At 37.9% G+C, this 21,517-nt stretch overlaps 1 protein-coding gene across 2 annotated transcripts in view; it reads left to right on the forward strand.

Moving 5' to 3' along the window:
- Positions 1–20,579, forward strand: part of CRIM1 (cysteine rich transmembrane BMP regulator 1) — a 188,399-nt gene extending 167,820 nt beyond the window's left edge. For both annotated transcript variants that reach the window (XM_040611859.1, XM_040611860.1), the window contains 7 exons: positions 1,613–1,822; positions 6,911–7,126; positions 8,806–9,027; positions 13,597–13,791; positions 14,774–14,896; positions 16,350–16,537; positions 17,640–20,579. In XM_040611859.1, the coding sequence (XP_040467793.1) occupies positions 1,613–1,822; positions 6,911–7,126; positions 8,806–9,027; positions 13,597–13,791; positions 14,774–14,896; positions 16,350–16,537; positions 17,640–17,816 (1,331 nt within the window). In that variant the 3' untranslated portion in view covers positions 17,817–20,579. The remainder of the gene's footprint in view (positions 1–1,612; positions 1,823–6,910; positions 7,127–8,805; positions 9,028–13,596; positions 13,792–14,773; positions 14,897–16,349; positions 16,538–17,639) is intronic.
- The last annotated feature ends 938 nt before the right edge of the window (positions 20,580–21,517 follow it).

Raw genomic sequence — 21,517 nt, forward strand, 5'->3', positions numbered from 1 at the left:
CCAGTTATTCCCATTTTGTATTTGGGCCCTTGGTTTCTGAAGTATTACCTTTTATACTAATTTTAATTAAAAAATGAAAAGTGAAAACAATTTTGGGTTGTGAAGTTAATTTTGAATAGTTTACTATATGCTTGGCTTGTTTCTCAAAATTTTGGAAGCTATTTTAGAATATTTCAAGGGAAAAAAAGATCGATTGCATCAGATACTTTATTTATTAAGGAAGGGGAAGGGTATGACCATCTAAGACACTTGTGTGTCAATCATTTTAAACTAGGACAGTATTTCAGTGATACTAATTCAAATAGGAATTAATATTTACTCTGATAGTAAAATACAAAAATGCAGTAACTGAATGTCAGGTTTTTTCATAGTATTTCTGTTTGTGCAATGGGATGAAGTTTGTTTTAAGAACTATTTTATCCTTATGCCATAGCTTTTTAATTCACAAAAGGATATACTAATGTAATTTCTGTATATTGGGTTCTCATTCTGATAACATGCATCAAACTTTATACCATCTGCCTACCTTTAATAGATCTGCCACAGCTGAAGAAGTGCTGACCCACAACATTAGCAACAAACAAACAAAACCAAAAAAACCCACCCTTACTAAAATTACATATAAACATGACTACTTTTCATACTACATCCTTTTTTAAAAGGAAAATGAAATAAGCAACTTAATAGAAATAGCCTTATTTACAGATGTGTCAGCAGAACATGGTTGACATACCACTGAAAACAAGTCAGTTCACTGACAAACTGATCCTAAATCCTTCATTATCATAATGATGTGGGTGAGGGAGTGCTGGGCTCTGACTTTACTCTGCTGATTAAGAAAGAATGTATCGAGGCTGATTCCTGCAGCACTTAAAATACCCCTTAAGACAGAAATGAGACTTTATCCTCCTTAGACCAACTGCTTGTGTGTTCTGGCTGAGTGCAAGTAGTGCAGCGGTCCAATGCTGTAGTCTCATCTCAGTAAAAGCTAGGAATGAGGGATAAAATTGTCAAAGCACTTACCTTCCAGACATCTCATTTACCATAGTAATGTAAACAAATAATTTCTTGTAGGTGAGTGTTTTATGAAATATTTCCAGTATCTAGTATGACCCTGTTAGAACTTGCTTGTAATTTTTTGTCATTCATGATAAAAGACCATCCTTAGCTCTTGTAAATGCTTTTATATTCTACTTGCTATCAGATACGCACATTATAGATAATCTAATACACTGTAAAATTTAATGGTTTCATTTTAAATATGCTTTGTGCTTCATTCTGTTTCCCTCCATTGCATTTCTTTTTTTTCTTAAATTACTTGGTGGGTATTGCATTTCTGTATGATTAAAAAACAGTATGGGTATGCAGAAAGAAGTGAAAATATTTTCCAGGGAAATAGATTCTAGCACATCCTGCCATCCCCTCCAGTATACCTTTTAACTGTTTCATGTGTGTTGTCACTTTATTTCTAAGTGTAAATGATAGAATTATTATTCACTTGGTCTTAAATGTGCTTTAAAAATAAATGCAATCCAGGCATGAAGTTGGTGTCGTTTTTCCCTAAGCAACATACTCTTACCAGGAAACTTCATTTTCCTTTGATTTTGTGCAGAGCCAACTGCTTCTCTTATGCCTCCCGTTAAAACAGGCTCTTGCCTGTCAATGGATGGGCGCCGTCATGAGAACGAGGAGAGCTGGCACGATGGCTGCAGGGAATGTTACTGTCACAATGGACGGGAAATGTGTGCCCTGATCACCTGCCCTGTTCCTAATTGTGGCAACCCCACCATACATCCAGGGCAGTGTTGCCCATCATGTCCAGGTACCGTGCTTGTTTCTCTATGCTTTGTAATCAGGTTTCATTTTACATGTGTTCTGTTTCCTGTTACATGAAGATAATCTCATGCATCATTCAGCAATAGGTATACATGAAGGTTTCTATGCCCAAATATAACATGATGAGTGTCTTTCATTGAGATTTCAGATGTGAAAAATGGGAATTTAACTATTTAAAGCACGTGCATGTTGTGGGTGCTTACATGTTAATCTCTGACACATTGAAATCTTTAAAGTAGAAAAACTTTCTGGTCTATATTAGCTATGATAGAAAATTCATACTCATATACAATTTTGTTACCTATAATAGCAAGTATTATAATAAGCCATTGCATTTTCTTTTTTTTTAATTTGGAGTTTTATTAAAATTCATCTCCTGATGTAAGTTTCACAAGCCCTCAGAGGAGTACATATTTGAACAGACTTCTTAAGTAATTGAACATCGTGATTCTCTGTTCTGAGGGAAGGCTCCTGTGCAACCAGCAGTAGAAGATTATTTCAATACTTTCAGTGGGAAGGTGATGTACAATTAATGCTGCATTTCAGTACATTTTTAATAAGTGTTAATGTGAAAAACATCTATGAAAGATGTTAAAGAGTGTGAGTAGAGTGTAAGATTCATGCCCTCTGTCTTCAGAATGATTCCTACAATATTTTTTCTGCTAAACAGATTCTTCTGTAATACAGTGATATTGTCTGTGACTTTATTGGAAGTCATGTTACCAGTAGGAACAACCAGGCTCATGATACTACTATAAATAGCAAAATGGTAAGACAGCACTGGCAGGGTATAAGCAATTACGAACTGTTTCAAATTCTTTGTAAGGAACGGGAAATCCTGGGGGCAAAATAAGCAGCCAGAGCCTGTTTCTAAAAGTGACAGAGAAGAGTGTATCGTCCCTAGCACCTAAGGTAACTAATCTCTTTAGATTCCTTAGACAAATGGTGATCTCCAATCTAGTTCACCTTGTGATAACTGGAAAAACATAGTTCCCAAAAAGGTGGGAGACTCCAAAAGGTCTGCCTCCCTTCCAGCCTTTTTCAGCCTGCACCAGTCTCCTCCCCTTAGCCTCAAGGCTGGGGCTGTGGTTCCTGTGGTTCCATGGCCAGCTGTGGTGTTGCTTTTGGCACTGGCTTTCAAGGAGCCAAAGCTATTTTAAATACTAAGTAATTTAGCAGTGCTCACTGAGGCCAGGCTCTTAGTGCTTAGCATCTTAGTAATGAAAACCATTAATGAATTTTTTAGCTGAGATGGAAACACTAAGGAGGATAATCCCATCGGTTACCCACACTAGGGGAACAATCCCTCGCTCACTATCTTCTCTTCTGTTATTGAGTTTCTGGCTAGTCTGACAGGGAATTTAGAGATCATGTTTAAAGGGAACCTTAGTGTTTTATCAGCTTAGAGCACATTTTTTTGCCACAGCAGTGTGCCATGTTGGTCTGTATGCATCCCATCAGATATTGTCTTTCTTTCCTCCAGCTCCCCACACACAAGCACGTCCAGTCTGTTTTAAATAATCCAGTTCTCTGCCCTATGAAACCTCGAGCAGGGGGAGAAAACAAAACAACAAAAAGATTCAATGGCAAATATTGTTCTAGGAGGAGCAGCCAAACAGCAAGTAATAAATACAGAATATCGTATTCCTAAAGTCATGTTACTAGACAGGGATGTTATTTTCCACTTGCACTAGCTGGAATTCAGGGCTGCACAGAAGTTGCTGTTGGAGTACCCGCAGCAGTCACTCACCTTTCACAATAATTTGTGTATTATTGTAGGGGACGGTATACTTCATATGGATGGGGACAGGTTAGTGTGTCAGTCTGGCGTTACATACTCATTCAAGATTCGAAATAAAAAATGTAGGTTGGTTGTTCTGGTTCCAGCAATTCTGTTGTTAGGTCTCCAAGACTTATTCCTGATTTCACTCTATTATCAGCATACTTGTGCACAGTGATTTACCTAACACATACAGAGCACCTCAGAGCGTTCAAATAAGCGTAATGTTAATTTTGGTCTTTCGGAAGCACCAGTGGTTAGTTACATTGTGTACAGAGAATGAGTTTGGGTAAATCCATTCATAAGCCTAATGTTCATGGAAGAAACATCAGTATGAGATTATCTTCCTACGCTATACATTTCTTGTGGATAAGATCAGTGTCTGATTCTGAGCACCAGCAATGTTGGTCTCTTGTATAAAAGAGCAATTGCTTACCCAGTGGTGCCCATTCCCTTGAGGTATAATGTCTGCGTAGGTTTCTCTGACGTCTTTCCTGCTTTCGAGTACTGGTCACCTCAGCTTCTGTGTTAGCAAAGCCATACTTGGTGTAAACTCTTACAATGCAAAGGCAGACACAGCATATTTAAGTGATTGCATATCTAAGTGCTTGAATTAATATGGCCAAGTTAGTCCCAGTGTGGTTTTCTTTCCCCACTGAGGTTTTATATTTGTTAGAAATGTACTTCTGATTTTATTTTGCAATGTATTGATTCCCTGCTGATGTTAAATAAATATCGAGGCTTTCAGTAGGCAGGAATGCAGCTTGGAATTGTGAGACTGTGAACATATCACTCGAATGTGTCTGGCATAGGGATATTGAAATGATTAGCAATCCTGATGTACTGAGTTTTGAATTGCACTTTAACTGATCAAGAGGGAAGTGGCAGCTCTCAAGAGGTAATTTTTCAGACTGAACAAAAAGTGGTTACGTTCAAGTCCATGTTTAGTTAGTTTTTAACAGAGCAAGGTATACCTTGACTGCTGCAACGTTCATTTTAACTGTGTTTCTGTATATTAAGAGATTTAAGTGGGCTGTCGCAATGCTTTTGAAAAGCTCCAGGTTTCTTGTAGGATGTAGAAAGCCATTAACTGCTAGTGTTTTGCAGAGCCACGCTGTCCAGAAAGCGTGTATTTGTTTGGCTAGTTGCTCCTTCAGAAATACAGTAGTTGTACCATTGTAGCAATTGAGTTGCAGTGATACATCAGTATCCATGCTGCAAAGGGAGCAGTAGGCGATACTGTATGTACAGCAGTACTATGTGGTTACGCTTTTCTGATTATGAACAGTGTATGAGCTGTAGTAAAACAGGCCTGTGACTGCAGAGAACTAAATGTGAAGGAGATGACTCAGAAAATTTCCAGATAAGAATTAGTGTTGCTTTTGCCATGTTAGGATGCTATGCTATAAAATGTAACATATTGTTCCAGCTGAAATAAAAGCCAAACAGTGACAAGGCAGCAGACCAGCTATCTCACTTCAGGTAAATGCTGCTGGCTGCTGAATCACATACATAGTTCATAAATGTAAGCAATAGGAAAAGCATAGCATAAGTAAATAAATGAAAGATAAAATAATTCCCTGGAAAAAGAAATGTGCGAGTACTTTGTGAATAGAGTATGATCGGCCAGAGTCGGGATCCTTGAGTTCTACTGATCATTCTCCAGAAATGAAAACAAGTAATTGAGCGGTGTGTCTTCTGCACGGCGATGCTGTGGAGCACAGGGCAGAAACGCCGTTCTCCAGGCAGGTACAGCAGTGCTACCGATGTGGGGCGAAGCACGTGCACTTTGTGAGCCTTGGCCTGCCTAAATGGCTAGAAGAGGAGCAGCTGTCCATTTAACTTTACTGTCCTTAACAAGATATTTGCATTAGGATGATTTTCACATTAAGCATCTTTATAATTGAGTAGAAGAGAGGGACCTTCAGAAAGTGGTTTAGAGATGTAGTGTTGTTACCTGGAAGCCACTTTCTCTTCCCCTCCGTTCACAGCACAGGGAACCTGAGGCAGCTCAGTTCTGGGTAGGCCCCTTAGTTGTCCAGTGTTACCTGGGTTGAATTCAGGCTGAAGGACAACATCACTTAGAAGCCTGAAGCTTCATGTTGCAGCATGTAGCTTTCAAACTCATGGCTTCTGCAGCTCAATAAAACATGCTGTGTGAGGCATCTCGGTTCCTATACACAGTGCATGGAAAAAGCTGGTGGACTCACTCCAGATCCAAAGCAACTGCATGTTAAGCAGGCAACTAGTATTGCCCTCAGTGCCCCTTATGTGGGAGTGGGCTGCTGATGCATTTTAAGCAGGCTGTGAGGATGCAGTTCGTGCCATAACCTTTTCTTGATTGTAAGTGCTTGAACACTTCCAAAGTGCAGGAGAGGTTTCTTTTCTCTTTTAAAACACCAAGAGGTAAAAAGAGTTCCCCCATTTTTTCAATACCCCTGTGGCTGGAGGACACTCATGCTGAACAGGGAAACAGCTTCAGTTCCTTTCTTAACTTGAAGGAGGTCAAATCTGTGCTCTAAACTGCCAGGTTAGAGGCTGGTGGATCTTTTAGCCAGGGCTGTAGAGGTAATGTAATTAATTTTTCAGAAAGGAATTAAGGTTCATTTGTTGAGATACAGTCACTGGAAATATGAGTCTACACACCCTAGCATCTCCTTAGGTCCAGTTTTTATTTCAAAGACTGCAGATTTCTTTTTTTTTTTTTTTTTTTAATTATTTAATTATTTTTTTAATTGAACGAAGCACTGAAGCATTTCCACCAGTGTTAAGTGCTTCCTGTTTCTAGGAGTTTGGGTAGGGGGTTCTGTGTTTAATCTGGCACCAAATGCTACAGACATGTATCACTCAGGAAACTTTAAGACAGACAGTTGAGTCTGGACTTTCTAAATCCCATGTGAAAAGCATACCTATCCATCCTTCCAGGAATTGCACTTACGCTTATATTTAGCAGTTAAGAAACTGTCCAATGAGTACAGTTTTTCAGAAAATGACAGGTGTCTCTTCGAATTCCTGCGTCGCTGGTTGGTTTGATTTTTTTCTGAAATGCAAGGAATGCTTCAAGACTGATTCTCAAATTGTTTCTTGTTTATATTTTTCCCTTCTTCCATGAGATGCAGGTGACAAAGTCAAAAGTGACATAAAATTGAAAGAGCTTCATTAAGAATATATTTGTAGCTGGTTTTGTTACTCCTAGTATTGTCAAGAATAACAGACATTACTAATCTTGGGTACATTTGTTAATCATTAGAGTCACAGTTGATTTTGCCTGTCTTCTAATTCTGTTTTTCCCAGATGAAATCATTGTGCAGAAGCCAGAGCTCACCAGTCCATCAATCTGTCATGCTCCTGGTGGGGAATACTTTGTAGAAGGAGAGACATGGAATATTGATTCTTGCACGCAATGTACGTGCCACAGTGGACGTGTCCTGTGTGAGACCGAAGTCTGTCCACCTCTTCTTTGTCAAAACCCCACCCGCACACAGGACTCCTGCTGTCCACAGTGCCCAGGTATATACTGACAACCAGAGTCCTTTCATCACAGTCCTTTCTTGATCTGAGAACGTAAGATGTGAATATTGAATGTTTTGCTATGAGCACAGCTGGTTGTGGTGGTGCCTTTGTTCTTCAGCGGTTTGGAGTGAAAGCCTGCAGTCCTCTATTTCAACTGCAAAACTGGACCGTGTGCAAGAGATTATCTTACATGTAAAGGGGGTTGTGGCCCTGGCATTTGAACATCTTTTAAGACAATCTAATGTAGGGGTTGCATGAGAATCAGAATCCTTAGTTGGAAGATTTATGAAATATGCACTGGCTCATTTATGGAAGCATGCAGGATTAGAGAAACTTTGAAAGTATTGAAAGTAATCAAAGTGCTAGGCATATACAGACTTGTTTGTTTTCCTTTCTACATGCCTTTTTTTTTATGAACCATGTTGTTACTGTCTTGTCTATTTGGGATTTGGTCTCAGAAATACTTCTGTTTGCTTTTACCTTCACCTGGTATGATCTGAGAGTGACTTGAAGGCAACTGAGTAATATCAAAGCATTCCAGCCCAGCAGGTGTGCCAGATTTTTCCTAGACTGCCTCACAGTGTCAGGAAGGGTAACAGAATTTTCTTTCCCCTGAGGAAAGAGATGCAATTATAAGTGCACGTGAATTCCTATTTTACATAGCAAATGGGGGGAGTTTATTGTACTGGAAATGTAGTCCAAACCTGTGAACTGTATATAAACTTGCTGTGAAAATACTTGTCTTCATTAAAAACAAAATCTAAAAAATTTTACTTCAGGAGAAAAAAAGTTAGGTTTTGCCATTTATTCTACAGGGTGTTTGTTGGGGTTTTGATTTGTTTTGGTTTTGGTTTTTTTTTCTGAGAAAATATTTTCAGTGAAAAAGCTAGTTCTCCTGGCTTCCATTTTTCTCGTTATTAATAACAGCAAACATTTGCTTAACGTCAAAACGCTGTTTGAAGGAGCTGATCTTTTCTCACTGGCTATATAAGGAGCTTGGTCTCATAACTTATGCAGTTATATTGAGAACCTGCCCTGAGTGCCCTTATGAATCCTTTCAATTTTTTTTTCTTCTTCTCCTTTTCTTACATGTTCTCTGCACATACAGTCATATATTTCTTGATCTATAATATTTATTAAGATACAGCTTCATTGCAGAAATACGTCTCCTCCATGTGTGGGCATGAGAATTAAAGCAGGCCCATTGGCATCAAGCTGAAGCCCAATCAAGTTCCATTTGTTTCTCAACAGTTTATAATTAGCTTGTGTAAGTCCGCTAGCAAAGGTTGACAGCAGCATAATAGCTTTTCACTTTGCATCATTCAAGGATTTGAACTGACGTTGCAGAAGCTGGGATTCAAGTTTTAGATTTAAGTTTTAAATTCAGCTGCTTCTGATGGCGATTGTTTTTCACTTTGCTGTTCTTTTTTCTTTCCTTTTTTTTTTTCTTTAAGTAAACTCAGTAAAGGTCTACATAAACTTTGTTCTTGAGCACATCATGAGATCCTTATCACATGAAGTACTGAAGAGGCATAATGCTCTGTCCTAGTTCTTCCGAAGTAGTGAGCCAAATTGTTACAATTCTGTTGTGTTCTTCAAGGGTGAACCTTCTGTAAGGAAATATGAGAGAAGTGCCCTACTGTAAGTTAAATAACTTAATCTGTTTATATTTACAGATGAGCCTCTTCAGCCCTCTTCATCAAGCAATGAGAGCATGCCCAGTTATTGCAAAAATGATGAAGGAGATATTTTTCTGACAGCTGAGTCCTGGAAGCCCAATGTCTGCACTAGCTGCATTTGCATGGACGGTGTGATTAGATGCTACTCTGAGTCTTGCCCACCAGTATCCTGTGAGAGACCAGTGCTGAGAAAGGGACAGTGTTGTCCTTACTGTATTGGTGAGCAAATAAAAATAGTTGATAAATTGCTGTTCCCTTCTTGGGAATAAGAAAAAAGTTTTATTTCCAAATTGAAAAATGTTCTCCCTGTTTTGGGGAGATGCAGTTTGTGCCTTCAGTTGAACTGGAGAGTGAAATCTGCCTGGGAGCTTTGAGGATCATGATTTGTCATTTTTAGGTAGAAGTGCACAAAGATATAAATGTAATTTGTCTACAAGCTTGAAAAGACATCGTCCTGAAAATGGTTATGTAACTTACTAGGTGAAAACATTACACAAAAACTGTTTTATTTAAAAGATCTACTAGGTAACACATATGTTATGTCAAGATCTATGTGATGATATGAGGAAAACGTTAATTACCATTGCATTATGAAATTTCGCTGAAGGGAGAAGTGTTAATAAAGCATCCGAATTAGAATACAGGAAAAAAAACCAGGAAGTTCGCTGAAGATAGTTATAGAAGAGGCGAAATAATATATTTGAGAAAAAATTAGGAAAAACATTTTTTTTAAAAAAAATAATTTTTTAAAAATACTAAAAATGCATAAAGAATTAAGGGTCGTGCACTAGCTTTGAATTTGGAGTTGAAGTGAATGGTGGATGCTGTAGATAGTGAAAATTGCCAGGCATTTTTAAAGTTGCAGAATTTGAGATTACTGATCACTTTTTCATTGTATTTTGAATAGGAGCATTTATTCACAGATTACTTTTTTGTGAGTTCACAGTAAGTACAAAGGCTGTAGAATGGAAGCTGATAGACAAGAACTTTATAATGCACTTACTGAAATCAAGTCTTAGTAGTATTGTTGGTAAGCATTCAGAGCTTATTATAACCTTCAGTTCCAAACGTAGTAGGGGGAGATACAGTAGAAAAAAATTCAGTAAAAAGGAATATAATAAAATTGACAGGCTTTAGTGTTAATTGAACATGTGAATCAACTTGCCCATCTATAAACAAAACAGTTCTTCATCAGACAGGTGCCAGAAAGGTTGTGAAGTTGTTCAGGTACGTTCCATTGATATAGCTCTTGAAATCTTTAATTCAGATCAAAGATAAAAAAATCTTTAATAATAGCTGATACAGTTTTATAGGATATGAAAGGAATTCCATCAAAGAAATGCCTGGAAAAGCTGGAAATTATCAAAATTTCATTTATGCTTGGAACCCTATTTGGATTCCTGATGAGGACGCTTTGCGGGGAAAATACCATGTTATCCTATTATTACTTTCTGATCATGGTTTGTCTACAAACTGGGGAAGATTTAAAGTTTCTTTAACAACTGTCTTTCTGCAGGCTTTTCTTCCAGTGATTGACTTTGCCAACCATAAAGATAATTTCAACCCAGAATACATTTTAACCTTAAAAAAAACCACAGTGTATGCAAATGTCGACAATCAGACCTGTAGAGTCAGAACATGAGCCTTAGTACTGTACTGGAGAATTCTTTTTGGGGTAGAAGTAAGGGGTACACCCACAAGGACTAGTGCCAACAACTACAACAGTAAAACCTCTAGAACTTAGTGCCTACACATTGCATGTCAGGTTTGCAAATACATACACACAACATGTAGATACAGCTTTAATTAATTTACTTTGAATCTTGTACAATATTGCAAGTACTTAACTGTATGAGCTCTAAAAGCATGGTTTGGTTTTTTTAGTAGCAGCTAAGCTATATGAAATACAGAAGCTAGATTTTAATTAGTGCTTCAGATACAAAGACTTTCAATGATGATACTGTAAAAATGTTTTGTATCTAAATAACTGAAATTCATGGAAACAACTTTTTAAAATTTTTTTTACGAAGTACTCTTGCTTATAAGAGGAGTAAGATGATGCTCTTAGTTTTTGTCTTCCTGGTTCTTACGGGTTTACTCTTCATTTATTGAGAGCTGTGAAGCACATCTTTGTACAGATTGGCCCTTGCTCCTTTCATGTCATTGTTGGTAAAATGTGTAGTAGGCAAACTCTGTGGAAACAGGCCTTCTTCATTTACTGGTATTTCAAACATTCACCAGGGTTTTAGCACTGTGTTCTGCTTCTTTCTAGATCCAGATCTGGTTAATGCCTAACAAGTTAGTGTAGTTTCGAATTCTAAATTTTACAGGATGCTTTGTTGTTTGTCTGAATCCTCAAATTCAGTCCTGTGTGTTCAACATTCTTCTTTCTTGTGGAAAGAAAGATTAATTTGGAAAGATAACCTTCTACTTTAGAGAGGATAAAGGGATATCTATTTGATTAGAGACAAGATTAGTCTTCTGTGGAAAACAGAGGGAGAGAAAGCAAACAACTGTTTGTTTACCAGATGAGACTGATTTACTGGTGCAGCTAGAGGAAACTGGAGAGAAGACTGATAGAGCTGCACGCAGTCTTCTTTTTTGTGGGTGGGTTTCTTACTGCAAGTCTCTCTTGTTTCCACCGTCCTTAAGCACTTGGTGGTGTTGTGGTGTTGTGGACTTGGTGATCTTAAGGGTCTTTTCCAACCTAAGTGATTCTGTGATGTTGTGATCTTCATCCTGCGCTTCTGCTTGCATAGAGATGGACACCAAAACGGGAGGCACACACAGGGCAATATTTCCCTAGCACTTAAAAGTTTCTTCTTGAGGTTCAAAGGTGCAACACTGCTATTATGATTTTACCGTTGTTCATTCTTCCAAAAAACATTTACTGTTATTAAATAGTGATGTGTTCTCTAAAAACTTGCAAAAGCCTGAGCAAGTTAAAGGACTTTTCCAGCCAAACCAGCTGCTGAGTTGAAGAAGCTGTCCTGAGCGGGGCAAGGTAGCACTTCGGGGGCAAATCAGCCCCGAGTGCACAGGGGGTGCTCAGCTTTAGGGATGCATAAGAGGACCGCTGAGGCTGTGTGCCTCCCCTCTCCCCAGCCATATCTACTTTCTGACCAACACAGGGCTTCACTGGCTCTATGTGCCAACATGCACATCATCAATGGAAGAACCTACCGTGCTTTCTGCAGCTTGCAGCCACTTTTTCCTCCTATTCTTTCTTTCCAATTTCCACCCCATATTCACTTACAAAATCTTCTACTTGGAGAGGTTGGGACCCATGCTTACAGCCGGGGAAGCCATGGGTTACCTATACCAAGGACCTGTGGAACATTTGTGCTTTTCAGATAATTCCATTAGTATTTTCACAGTAGTACTTCTTGCTGACCTGCTCTTGTGTTTGAATTTACTCTGTCCAGATCTGTTGCACTGGTCTGCTGACTGCTAACCTTCTTATTCTGGATGATGTTGGTCTGTTATGTTGTCACTAATTAAAAGCTGTACGCATGGCCAAATTATTTAATACTTTTGTTTTTATTTATATTTGGGAGGTAATTCTAATATTTACATGTTTACATATGTGATCTGTGTGAATGTTAAACCAGTATTTCTCTGACAGCTTAAGAAGGTTACTTTGCGATTTCATTCCTTTACTTCATGTACACGCTTAATCTGCAAATTCATGTCATCAGCAAGTTTCATCATAATAATTTTTGCCTCTTAAATAAAAAAGGCAGCAAGAAGCTAAGATGAAAATGAGGTACTGGTTGGCTTTTGGAGGTTCTTCTGCGTAGTTTTATTTTTAATTATCTATAAGGTGCTATAGCAGCAGAAAACATCCTAGAGTAAGCAATTCATGACTGTCTTCCCAGTGAAGTAGACAGTATACTGCAGACCATCTAAAAGGCTTGCGTAGGATGCAGCATAAGAAAAAATGTTGTATCAAATGCTTAGGCAAAAAATGTCATCTTTTAAGTGTTTTCTCAAGACCTACTTGCTTCATCAAGTGCAGGTCCCTGTCACATACTGTGTCAAAATCTGTCTAATCTATCTGAAAAGTTGTTAGTTTTACAGCTCTCAATCTTTGGGAAAGGTGTTCTGGAACCTCACTTTTTTTCTGAGAGTTAAGATCACACCAATTTCCAATTTATCTAATACTAACGATGAAAAAATGTATTGAGTTTGGTTATTGCCCTTTTTCTGGAGGTTTCCATTGATGTGGTTACAGGGAATGATCAGATTGGTTTTGAATCTGTTTTATCACAATAAATAGTCTAAGCACTTCTAGTTATGTCACCTGAGAGTTTCTTCATCCTTCTTGGCATCCTGCCTGATCTCTTCTTCAAGTATTCCAGTTCGAGTTCATCTTCCTTTAACCTTGGTATTTAAAAATGTAGGAAGTTTGGGGTTTTTTCTTCGTTAAATAGGATTTACTCAGAAACAAGGAGGAGGAGATGGCAGTCTCAGACAGTCAAACATAAATCAGTTTTTCCTAATTTTCACAGCAGTTCTGATACCATCATTTCATGTCCCAGTCATCCATCCTCCAGTCTCTTGCATGAGGAAGATGAGGAGAAGCAGCCCAGGCTAATTATTTACTTCATAAAGAAGCAGGAATGACACTTTTTTGACACAGATTTTCTGGAAGATGTAGAGAGAGTTTTTTAATTACAGATGGGATTTCTTTGTAGCTATTGTTTCACTTTTGTGTTTGGGGAAGAAAGCAGATTTGTGGGTAATTGGCCATTACCACATGATCACACCACCATTTTCCTTCAACAGAAGATACAGTTCCAAAGAAAGTGGTCTGCCACTTCAGTGGAAAAACGTACGCAGATGAGGAACGCTGGGACATTGACAGCTGCACACACTGCTACTGCCTGCAGGGTCAGACTCTGTGCTCCACTGTCAGCTGCCCACCCCTGCCTTGTGCTGAACCCATCAACGTGGAGGGAAGCTGCTGTCCCATGTGTCCAGGTAACATGATGTGAGAACCCAGGTAACTGTAATGCTGGTTTTCCAGGACTGATAATAAGGTTTTTAATTGTTTTTTGAACATCAGTCCATGTTTGAACAGTATCAAGAAGACAACAGATGTTTAGACTTCAGGAAAATTAATATTCTTAACAGATAGGCATATTGTGCAAATATGTAAGTTTGAATTTTGCTTATTCTGAGAACTGTGAATTCAAAAATTAGTTGCTTGCCCCTGCTGTGTCCTTTCACAAGGTTACGGAAATACATTAGTGAAGTAGGAAAATGAATATTCTTACATCTCTGCAGATTCTATCAGTGATTAACATTTCTGTCTTTTCTGAGTCTCTTCATTACTTTTCAAATATCGCATTGCTTTGTTCATCATTTTAACTTGTCGTAAAAGTAATATAACATTTTTTTAGCTATAGACACAAGAGGCATAAGAATTGCAACCAGTTTTTAATGCTAGTTCTGACATACTTCAGTGGGAGTTTGCTGTCTTAATCAGCTGGTAACTGCTTCCAACAGGACAACTGGGGAGATTCAGCAGTACCCCCTCTTGCAATTCTCTTGCTTTGAGAATTACAAAAAAAGGAAGGCAAAGAAACCAGCAATGACAATTTACAACTGAGCTGAGAAGATGTAGCCTTCCCTTGGTATTTTTGTTAATTAGTATCACAAAGGAACAAGACTGTAGTAAGGCATGTATTCTGAAATGGTATTTTCAAAAGCAAATTTGTCCACATGACTCTGTCATCCAATTCACATTAGGATGATAATGGCAGCAGGCATGTATCCCATATACAGTATGAAAAAAGTTTTAAAACAAACCCCCAGACTATTCATGGTGAAAATTCTGAAACAAATTAAAGGCTTCACAGGACGAAGAGCTGCAGATGGCTGAATACGTTTCCTGATTTAAGAGCCGCACTGGGAAGTTAAGCAGCCTGTAATTTGTGAAACATTTAACCTCCTTTCACAGAGATGTATGTACCTGAACCTACTAACATCCCCATTGAGAAGACAAATCATCGAGGAGACATTGAATTGGAAGTACCAAACTGGCCAACACCAAGTGAAAATGACATCATCCACATTCACAGAGGTAAGGTCTGATATGAACTAAGCTGACTTAGGTTTGTGTTTATTCCCCCTGTTTTAATGTGTCTAGGTTGTTCTATTGAGGTCGTATCTGTATAATGCTTTGAAAAGGTGGTTATCTGAGAGTATTCTTCAGTGCAGTACTCTCACACGCATTTTGCTTTGAGTAAAGATGAGTCAGTCTATTAAATTATATTTATGCAATTTGGTCTCATTATCATTCCGTCTTCAACTTGGAAGAAACATCTGTGTTAGTGTGATGGAGTTCTGTAAAATGAAAAATGTGATAAAATGGTGAATGAGGAGTGATTCTGCAGTGTCTTTTCTGATACAAAAATCAGAAAGCAGGCTGTTGTCAGGCCACTGGAGTTGACAGACCTTCATTTGATCCATTTGACATTCTTACATGGATAATAAAAATGGAAGGACAGGTACCACAACTTAACATGTATCATATATAAATATCAGAGTTTTTTTTAAAAAAACCCAACATTTCAGGTATAATGACACAGAGCTAATAAAGTTGTCTAAGGATGTAGGTGCATCTTATGTTTAAAACTGTGCTGAAACCATTATTCCAGGGTAGGAGAAACGCTCTCACACAGTCTTTGTTAACCATTTCTAATTGAAGGACTACCTAAACTTGTGTTTGTGTGTGTGTGTATATATATATTTATTAATTTTATTTTTTTTAATCTAAGCATGAGGTCATAGCACATTACAGTTTGGATGAAAGGATACATGAAATTTTAACTGCCTTACAAAATTGTAAGCTTACACTTTTATAATTACAGCATTTTCATTTCTCACAGGCTTTACTAGCTGGCTTGCAACTATCTTGGCTGCAGATTATAAACACACTGCCAACTGTATGGGAATGTTGTATAGGTCATTGAAAATTACCATTCTTTGCAATTATTTGCAAAACCTGGTACAGTCTAGTAGACTGCCAGCAGTCTGTTTTCACAGGCTGAGTGGTGCAAGTATTGTAATATGCTCCCAACAAACGACGGAGTGAACACATCCTAATTGTCTTCACTGGTTTTTAGAAGGGGGCGGGGAGTGGGGTGGGAGTTAGGACTTTCATCTGAAGACTTCCAGGTTTTCCTCAGCACAGAAACACAGGCTGATTTTTGTACAAGTGGGAATTTGGTTGCGATCAGATAAGATGATGCAAATGCAACTGACCTAAGAGGTTATTGTCCAGCTGGCTTGTTATTGTGCTTTAGATTCCATCCTATTTCCTCTTTTTGATGGCCTTTCCCCGGCTAATGTAGTCCCTGTACAAGATACTAGCTTTCAGTTGTCCTTATTTATATAAATAAAGTGACATTTCAGGAGAGAAAGTCCAAATTCATGACTGACAAGATCCATGACGGGGACTTCTAAAATTACAGTCTTCTTTACGGTCAAGGCCCGTGTATAATTACCAACAAATGCTCGCGTTTGCCTTGCAGACATGAGTCATCTCCAGGGCGAGTACAGAAGCAGCAGCGGACCGCACCCAAGTGAAGATGCGTCAGTTAGCTCTGTTGCCTTGGTGACAATTCCAATCACGATAGCGCTCTTACTGATCATCGTCCTTCTGCTTGTCAATCAGAAAAAGCAGTGGATTCCAGTGTCCTGCTACAAAGCGCCAACAAAGGTGCCGTGTTTATGTCTATCTCCAGGCTTTCATGTTTTGGAAAACAGGATTAACTAGAATATTGTGTAGGATGCAACTGACTTCACATCGTGTGAATGCTCTCAAATGATTTTCTCCTTATATCTTAAGCCATTTTATACTAGCCAGTCTGTTGGTATTTATTTAGTCTCCTAAATGACTTTATTTGCTACCAAAAGAAAACATTTCCTGTTCCATATAGTAATGAGTCGTCACTAGATAGAAATCAAGGTCAGCAAAACAAAAAATTCCAACTCTGTATATGTGTAGGTAAATACATGCCATTTTCTTACCTGTTGCCAAACTCTTTAAGAGAATATCTTTGCTTTTTAACTTTCATCCACTTTAAAACTCTTTCTTTGAGCAATATTTTTAATGCACATTCAAATTTGTAGATCATTACATACTCAGACTCTCACTTACTGGCATTTGCCTTAAATTAAAACCCCTGTTCTACACTTACAAGCAAGTAAGTACAAGTCTACCAAGTGCCACGTCAACACGGGCATCTCGGCAATAACAGACTGCGCTGCAAGGAGGTAACACTTAGCAAATACTAGATAAAAGGTAGAGGATTTCCTAATTGAGGAAGTAATACATAAACCACCCCGGAAAGGAATAGAGAAGGTTCCCATAGGACACCCCATATCAGGACTATCTATAACAGCTGAGATCTGTCTCATTCTCATGGTGGAAATACAACCAGGATCAAAACATTCTTGAAAGTGATCCGCAATGAAGAGCTTGTTAAAAGTCTCAGAAACAAGCTGCTGCACATCTGAGGCAACAAAGTTAAACCCTTGTGTGGCGCTAGATTAACAGAGGATGGCTTAACCAGTCCATCTGGGATATGAAAATTCCAGAGCTCCATCCAGAAGATGAAAAATGGTGATTCAGGAGAGAGTGCTGGTCTGTTACTGTGCCTGGCATAAGCTTTTACCAAGTTTAGCGAAAGCCCAGACTCTTTCATTGCTGATTTGATTTTTGTTTTTTACTCATGGACTTGAACCACAAGCACTTTTTAAACTGTGTGGAATACAAAACAATTTTTAATGTACTCAATATTCCCTTTATGTTTTAACAGCCTTCTTGCCTAAACAATCAACTGGTATACGTGGACTGCAAGAAAGGTACCATGGTCCAGGTGGACAGTTCTCAGAGGATGCTAAGAATTGCAGACCCAGATTCAAGATACAGTGGATTTTACAGCATGCAGAAACAGAACAACCTACAGGCAGATAATTTCTATCAAACAGTTTGAAGAATTGCACCCTTACCAAGGATTTAAGAAAGAAAGAGAGAGTGAGAGAGAGAGAGAGAGTGAGAGAGAGAGACCTAAGTCTGCTATTAAAATAAAACTAGAATTGTGCACTTGCTTAGTGGATTGTATTGGATTTGTGACTACATGTACAGCTCTAAGACCTTACTGGGATGAGCTCTGACTCCTGCAATGTGCCAGAAAAAGCATTCCCACTTTTCCTTGAGATAACTGACCAAGTGTTTTCTTAGAACCAAAGTTTTAAAACTTGTTAAGACGTATTTGCTTGTAACATAGCTGTAGAGATGTTTTGGGAGGGGGAATCAGGGGTTAGGGGTAGGCAATGAGGTAAAAGGAAATTTCAAAGAAGAAAAGCTGGTCATGCTTGGCTGGACAAGAAAATTAATAAAAGAATAGTGCCGAGCAGCAGGATAGTGTTTTTTCTTGTTGCTCTGAAATCGCATCTGTTGCAGCAAAGCCTAACCCCAGGTGAAAAAATATGAAAAGGTCTGATTTTTTTTTCCCCCCAGCTGTTGCTACAGTAATATACTCCTAGAACAGAATTTGTCACATCACAGGTGTGGTGGTGTAGCTGCAAATATTTTTCTATATGATGAGAAGCTGCAGTAGTTAATGAAATAGCAAGGAAAAGGTTATAGCAGAAAATAAAGGGTGGGTTTATTAAGGATGTATAAAATTATACCTTGTGCTGCTTTTTGTTTTTATTTTTGTTTTCTTCAAAGCTGATTGGCTAGATTAGCCAGACTTCGGCAGAGTTAGCAAATGACTGAGGCCTGAATAATTCCTGATATGAGCACTGGATCTTTTGACAGCAGTATTGAAGGAAGGAAGGAAAAGTCAAGAACACCATGCAGTTCCAGGGGCTTTTGTTTGTTTGTTTTGTCTGTTGTGGTTTTGTTTTGTTACTTTGTATCAATCTCTGGTTGTTCATACAGGAGAAGGAAAAATATTTTTGTTGGACAAAGCTCTTGCTTACAAGAGAGTAAAAAAAGAGACTGTTTTAAGGTTGTTGTTTTTTTCCTGTTGATGTTCTTATTTACTGGTATGCAGATTTAGAAACTACTTCCATGCTAGGAAGCTGCTTAATTTTAATTGTATATTACTCAAGCACCTTTTTTGAAGCTCAGAAAAAAAAGGAGAACATGCTTCTTTAAACTTTAGCATTATAGGAATATTTATGTAAATATAATTATGCTAAAAACAACAAAAAGTATTTGTATGTTTGTGTATATATATGTATATACAAATGCATGTACGTATACATATGTATATGTACATGCATGTGTATATACACTATACGTATATATACTGTATATATAAAATACTATGTATACAGTATATATTTTTTCTATTTTTTTTCTTGTTGAATGTATTTTTATCTGAGAGAGATTTTACCCAGAGCAGAAACAGATAAACAGGCATTCCATATCAATGCTTAATCGCTTGTGAGTTTAGGAAAGACAAGAAAAGAGCATCTCATTCTACCTACAGTTTGATTTGATTTGAAAGTGTTTGTGTGCGCGCGCGTGTGTGTGTGTGTGTGCACTCTTGTGTTTGCGTGTGTACAGTACGTGCACGATTATAGCAGTAAGCGTTGCTCTTGCTACTTGCTACATTTCAGGGTGTTTCTTATTTTTCTTTTCCTGCTTAGCCTTGAAAAGGCTTTTTAATGAATGCATTGGCTAGAGACACTGATGACAATATACATGCAGCACTAATCAGCTCCACAGAATATCACCATCAGCTCCTGGATTTTCTTTTTTTTTTTCTTACTTTCTTCTTTTTTTTTTTTTTTTTCAAACAATTGTTTGAAACAACTACTGGAATATTGTCCACATTAAGCTGGAAGTTTGTTGTAGCTTGCCTCATTTATAACTCTGACTGTATAATACAATGTTAACTTTCCAAACAGGTCTTGGCACTTTTATACTAATTACCCATTTGTGCATTGCCTTTTTTCTTTTACAAATGCTTGTCATAAGAGACACAGATACCCAGTATGCTTAATGTGAAAAGAAAATGTATTTTTTGTAAAGGAACTCTCAAGTATTGTTGTAAATACTTGGTCAGAGGTTGCTGAACTTTAAAACTGAAAAAAAAACCTAATTTATTATTATAATGACCTAATTTATTAATCTGAAGATTAACAATTTTTTTGTTTTAGAATATCAAAAAGGTGTTCTAGCTGTTTGCATCAAAGAAAAAAATAGGTGTATCAATAAGGGTCAACATTTTTTCTGCTTATATAACTTCAGTTTCCAACCACCAGTAAGAAAAAATGTAGTCTCCCCAGTGTTTTGTACTCAATCCGATATTGAAACAGAGATGTTTCTGTCCAGTTACTACAAAGATTTTGTCAAGACAAAACATCCATTCCTTGCATAAGAGTAAGCAGTCTTTATCCAGAAATTGTAAATGCTTGCTTTTGTTTTACAATCAAGGCCATATTCTGAAAATATTAGCAGGATATAGGACATGGTGTAAAATGTTTTTTATTATTATTATTTTATTATTATTATTTTAAAGATATGATTTATCCTATGTGCTGTATCCATTACACTCTTTTACTTTGGTTCCTGTTGTGCTCTTGTAAGAGAAATGCAGATATAATTTTCTGAAAAATAGATGCATATGTGGCACTCGAAGTGCACTGCGGTTCAGCAGATTGCTTGTTTACTTTTTTAACTGTAAGGCGGTTTCTTGTAATTTGGCTCTTGGCAGCACAATAAAAAAATTTTAAACCTATCAATGCCTATTTTCTTAAGTGTTTGTATTTATTACTTCTATACACTGGTCCTTGAGACATTAGTTCATAGCTTGATATTACGGTGAGTTTTTTTCCCCTGGGAGTAGGAATTCACATTACTGTTCTGCTGACTTAGATCAGAACAGTTCAAACACACTGTGGGTCAAGAACAGCTTGCAGTTACAGAAAGTTCTGAATTTTATACTAAAGAATTTTCACATTAGAGGGATTTGTGGAATTCCAGATAAGCTTTGGCATTCAGCAAAGATCAATCTCTCAAATGCAAAGTTAGGCCTTTGTCCTGCTATTTAGTCCACCTGGTCTAGTTGTACTGGACAGAAAGCCATAATCATTCATACAGGTCTCCAGCGTGAGGTCCTGCAGAAAGTGTGTGGAATTGGACTTCCTGAGCCGCAGATCATTTTTTACCTGTTAGCCTATAATGTTTTTTCTTCTAGTAATTTGTAAGTTAATGGACTTGATATAAAGTTCTGGTATGTCACTTCTGAGGCAAGGAGTTTTTCAGCTTATCCACTTGCTCTGTGAAAAACTGTCTCCTTTTCTTTCTCTGAACGTACCCCCTTGATGGTTTAATTTGATATCCCCGACTTTCTGCATTCAAAGCAGCAGTAGATCAGTACCTATATGGCACCCATTAATTTAGAGACCTGTATCTTTCCTCCATTTTTTTTGTGCTGAAAGCCCAAGATACGATTCTTCGGGAGCTGTGCCGTACCTTCTGGCCGACCTTGCCATTCCTTGTACTTCCCGTCCTATTACATCGTTTTGAAATCAAGGGTAAAGGGATTGAAAGTGTCTACGTTGCTCAAGCACCATACACCCTGGCTCTAGCATCGTATTTACTGTTTGGGATTGCTACTGAGTCAATGCTCTTGGAGAGGTAGCTGCAATAATCCAAAATGCCCAAGTAGTAACA

This window comes from Falco naumanni, chromosome 12, assembly GCF_017639655.2.
Source record: "Falco naumanni isolate bFalNau1 chromosome 12, bFalNau1.pat, whole genome shotgun sequence".
NCBI classification, from domain to species: Eukaryota; Metazoa; Chordata; class Aves; order Falconiformes; family Falconidae; genus Falco; species Falco naumanni.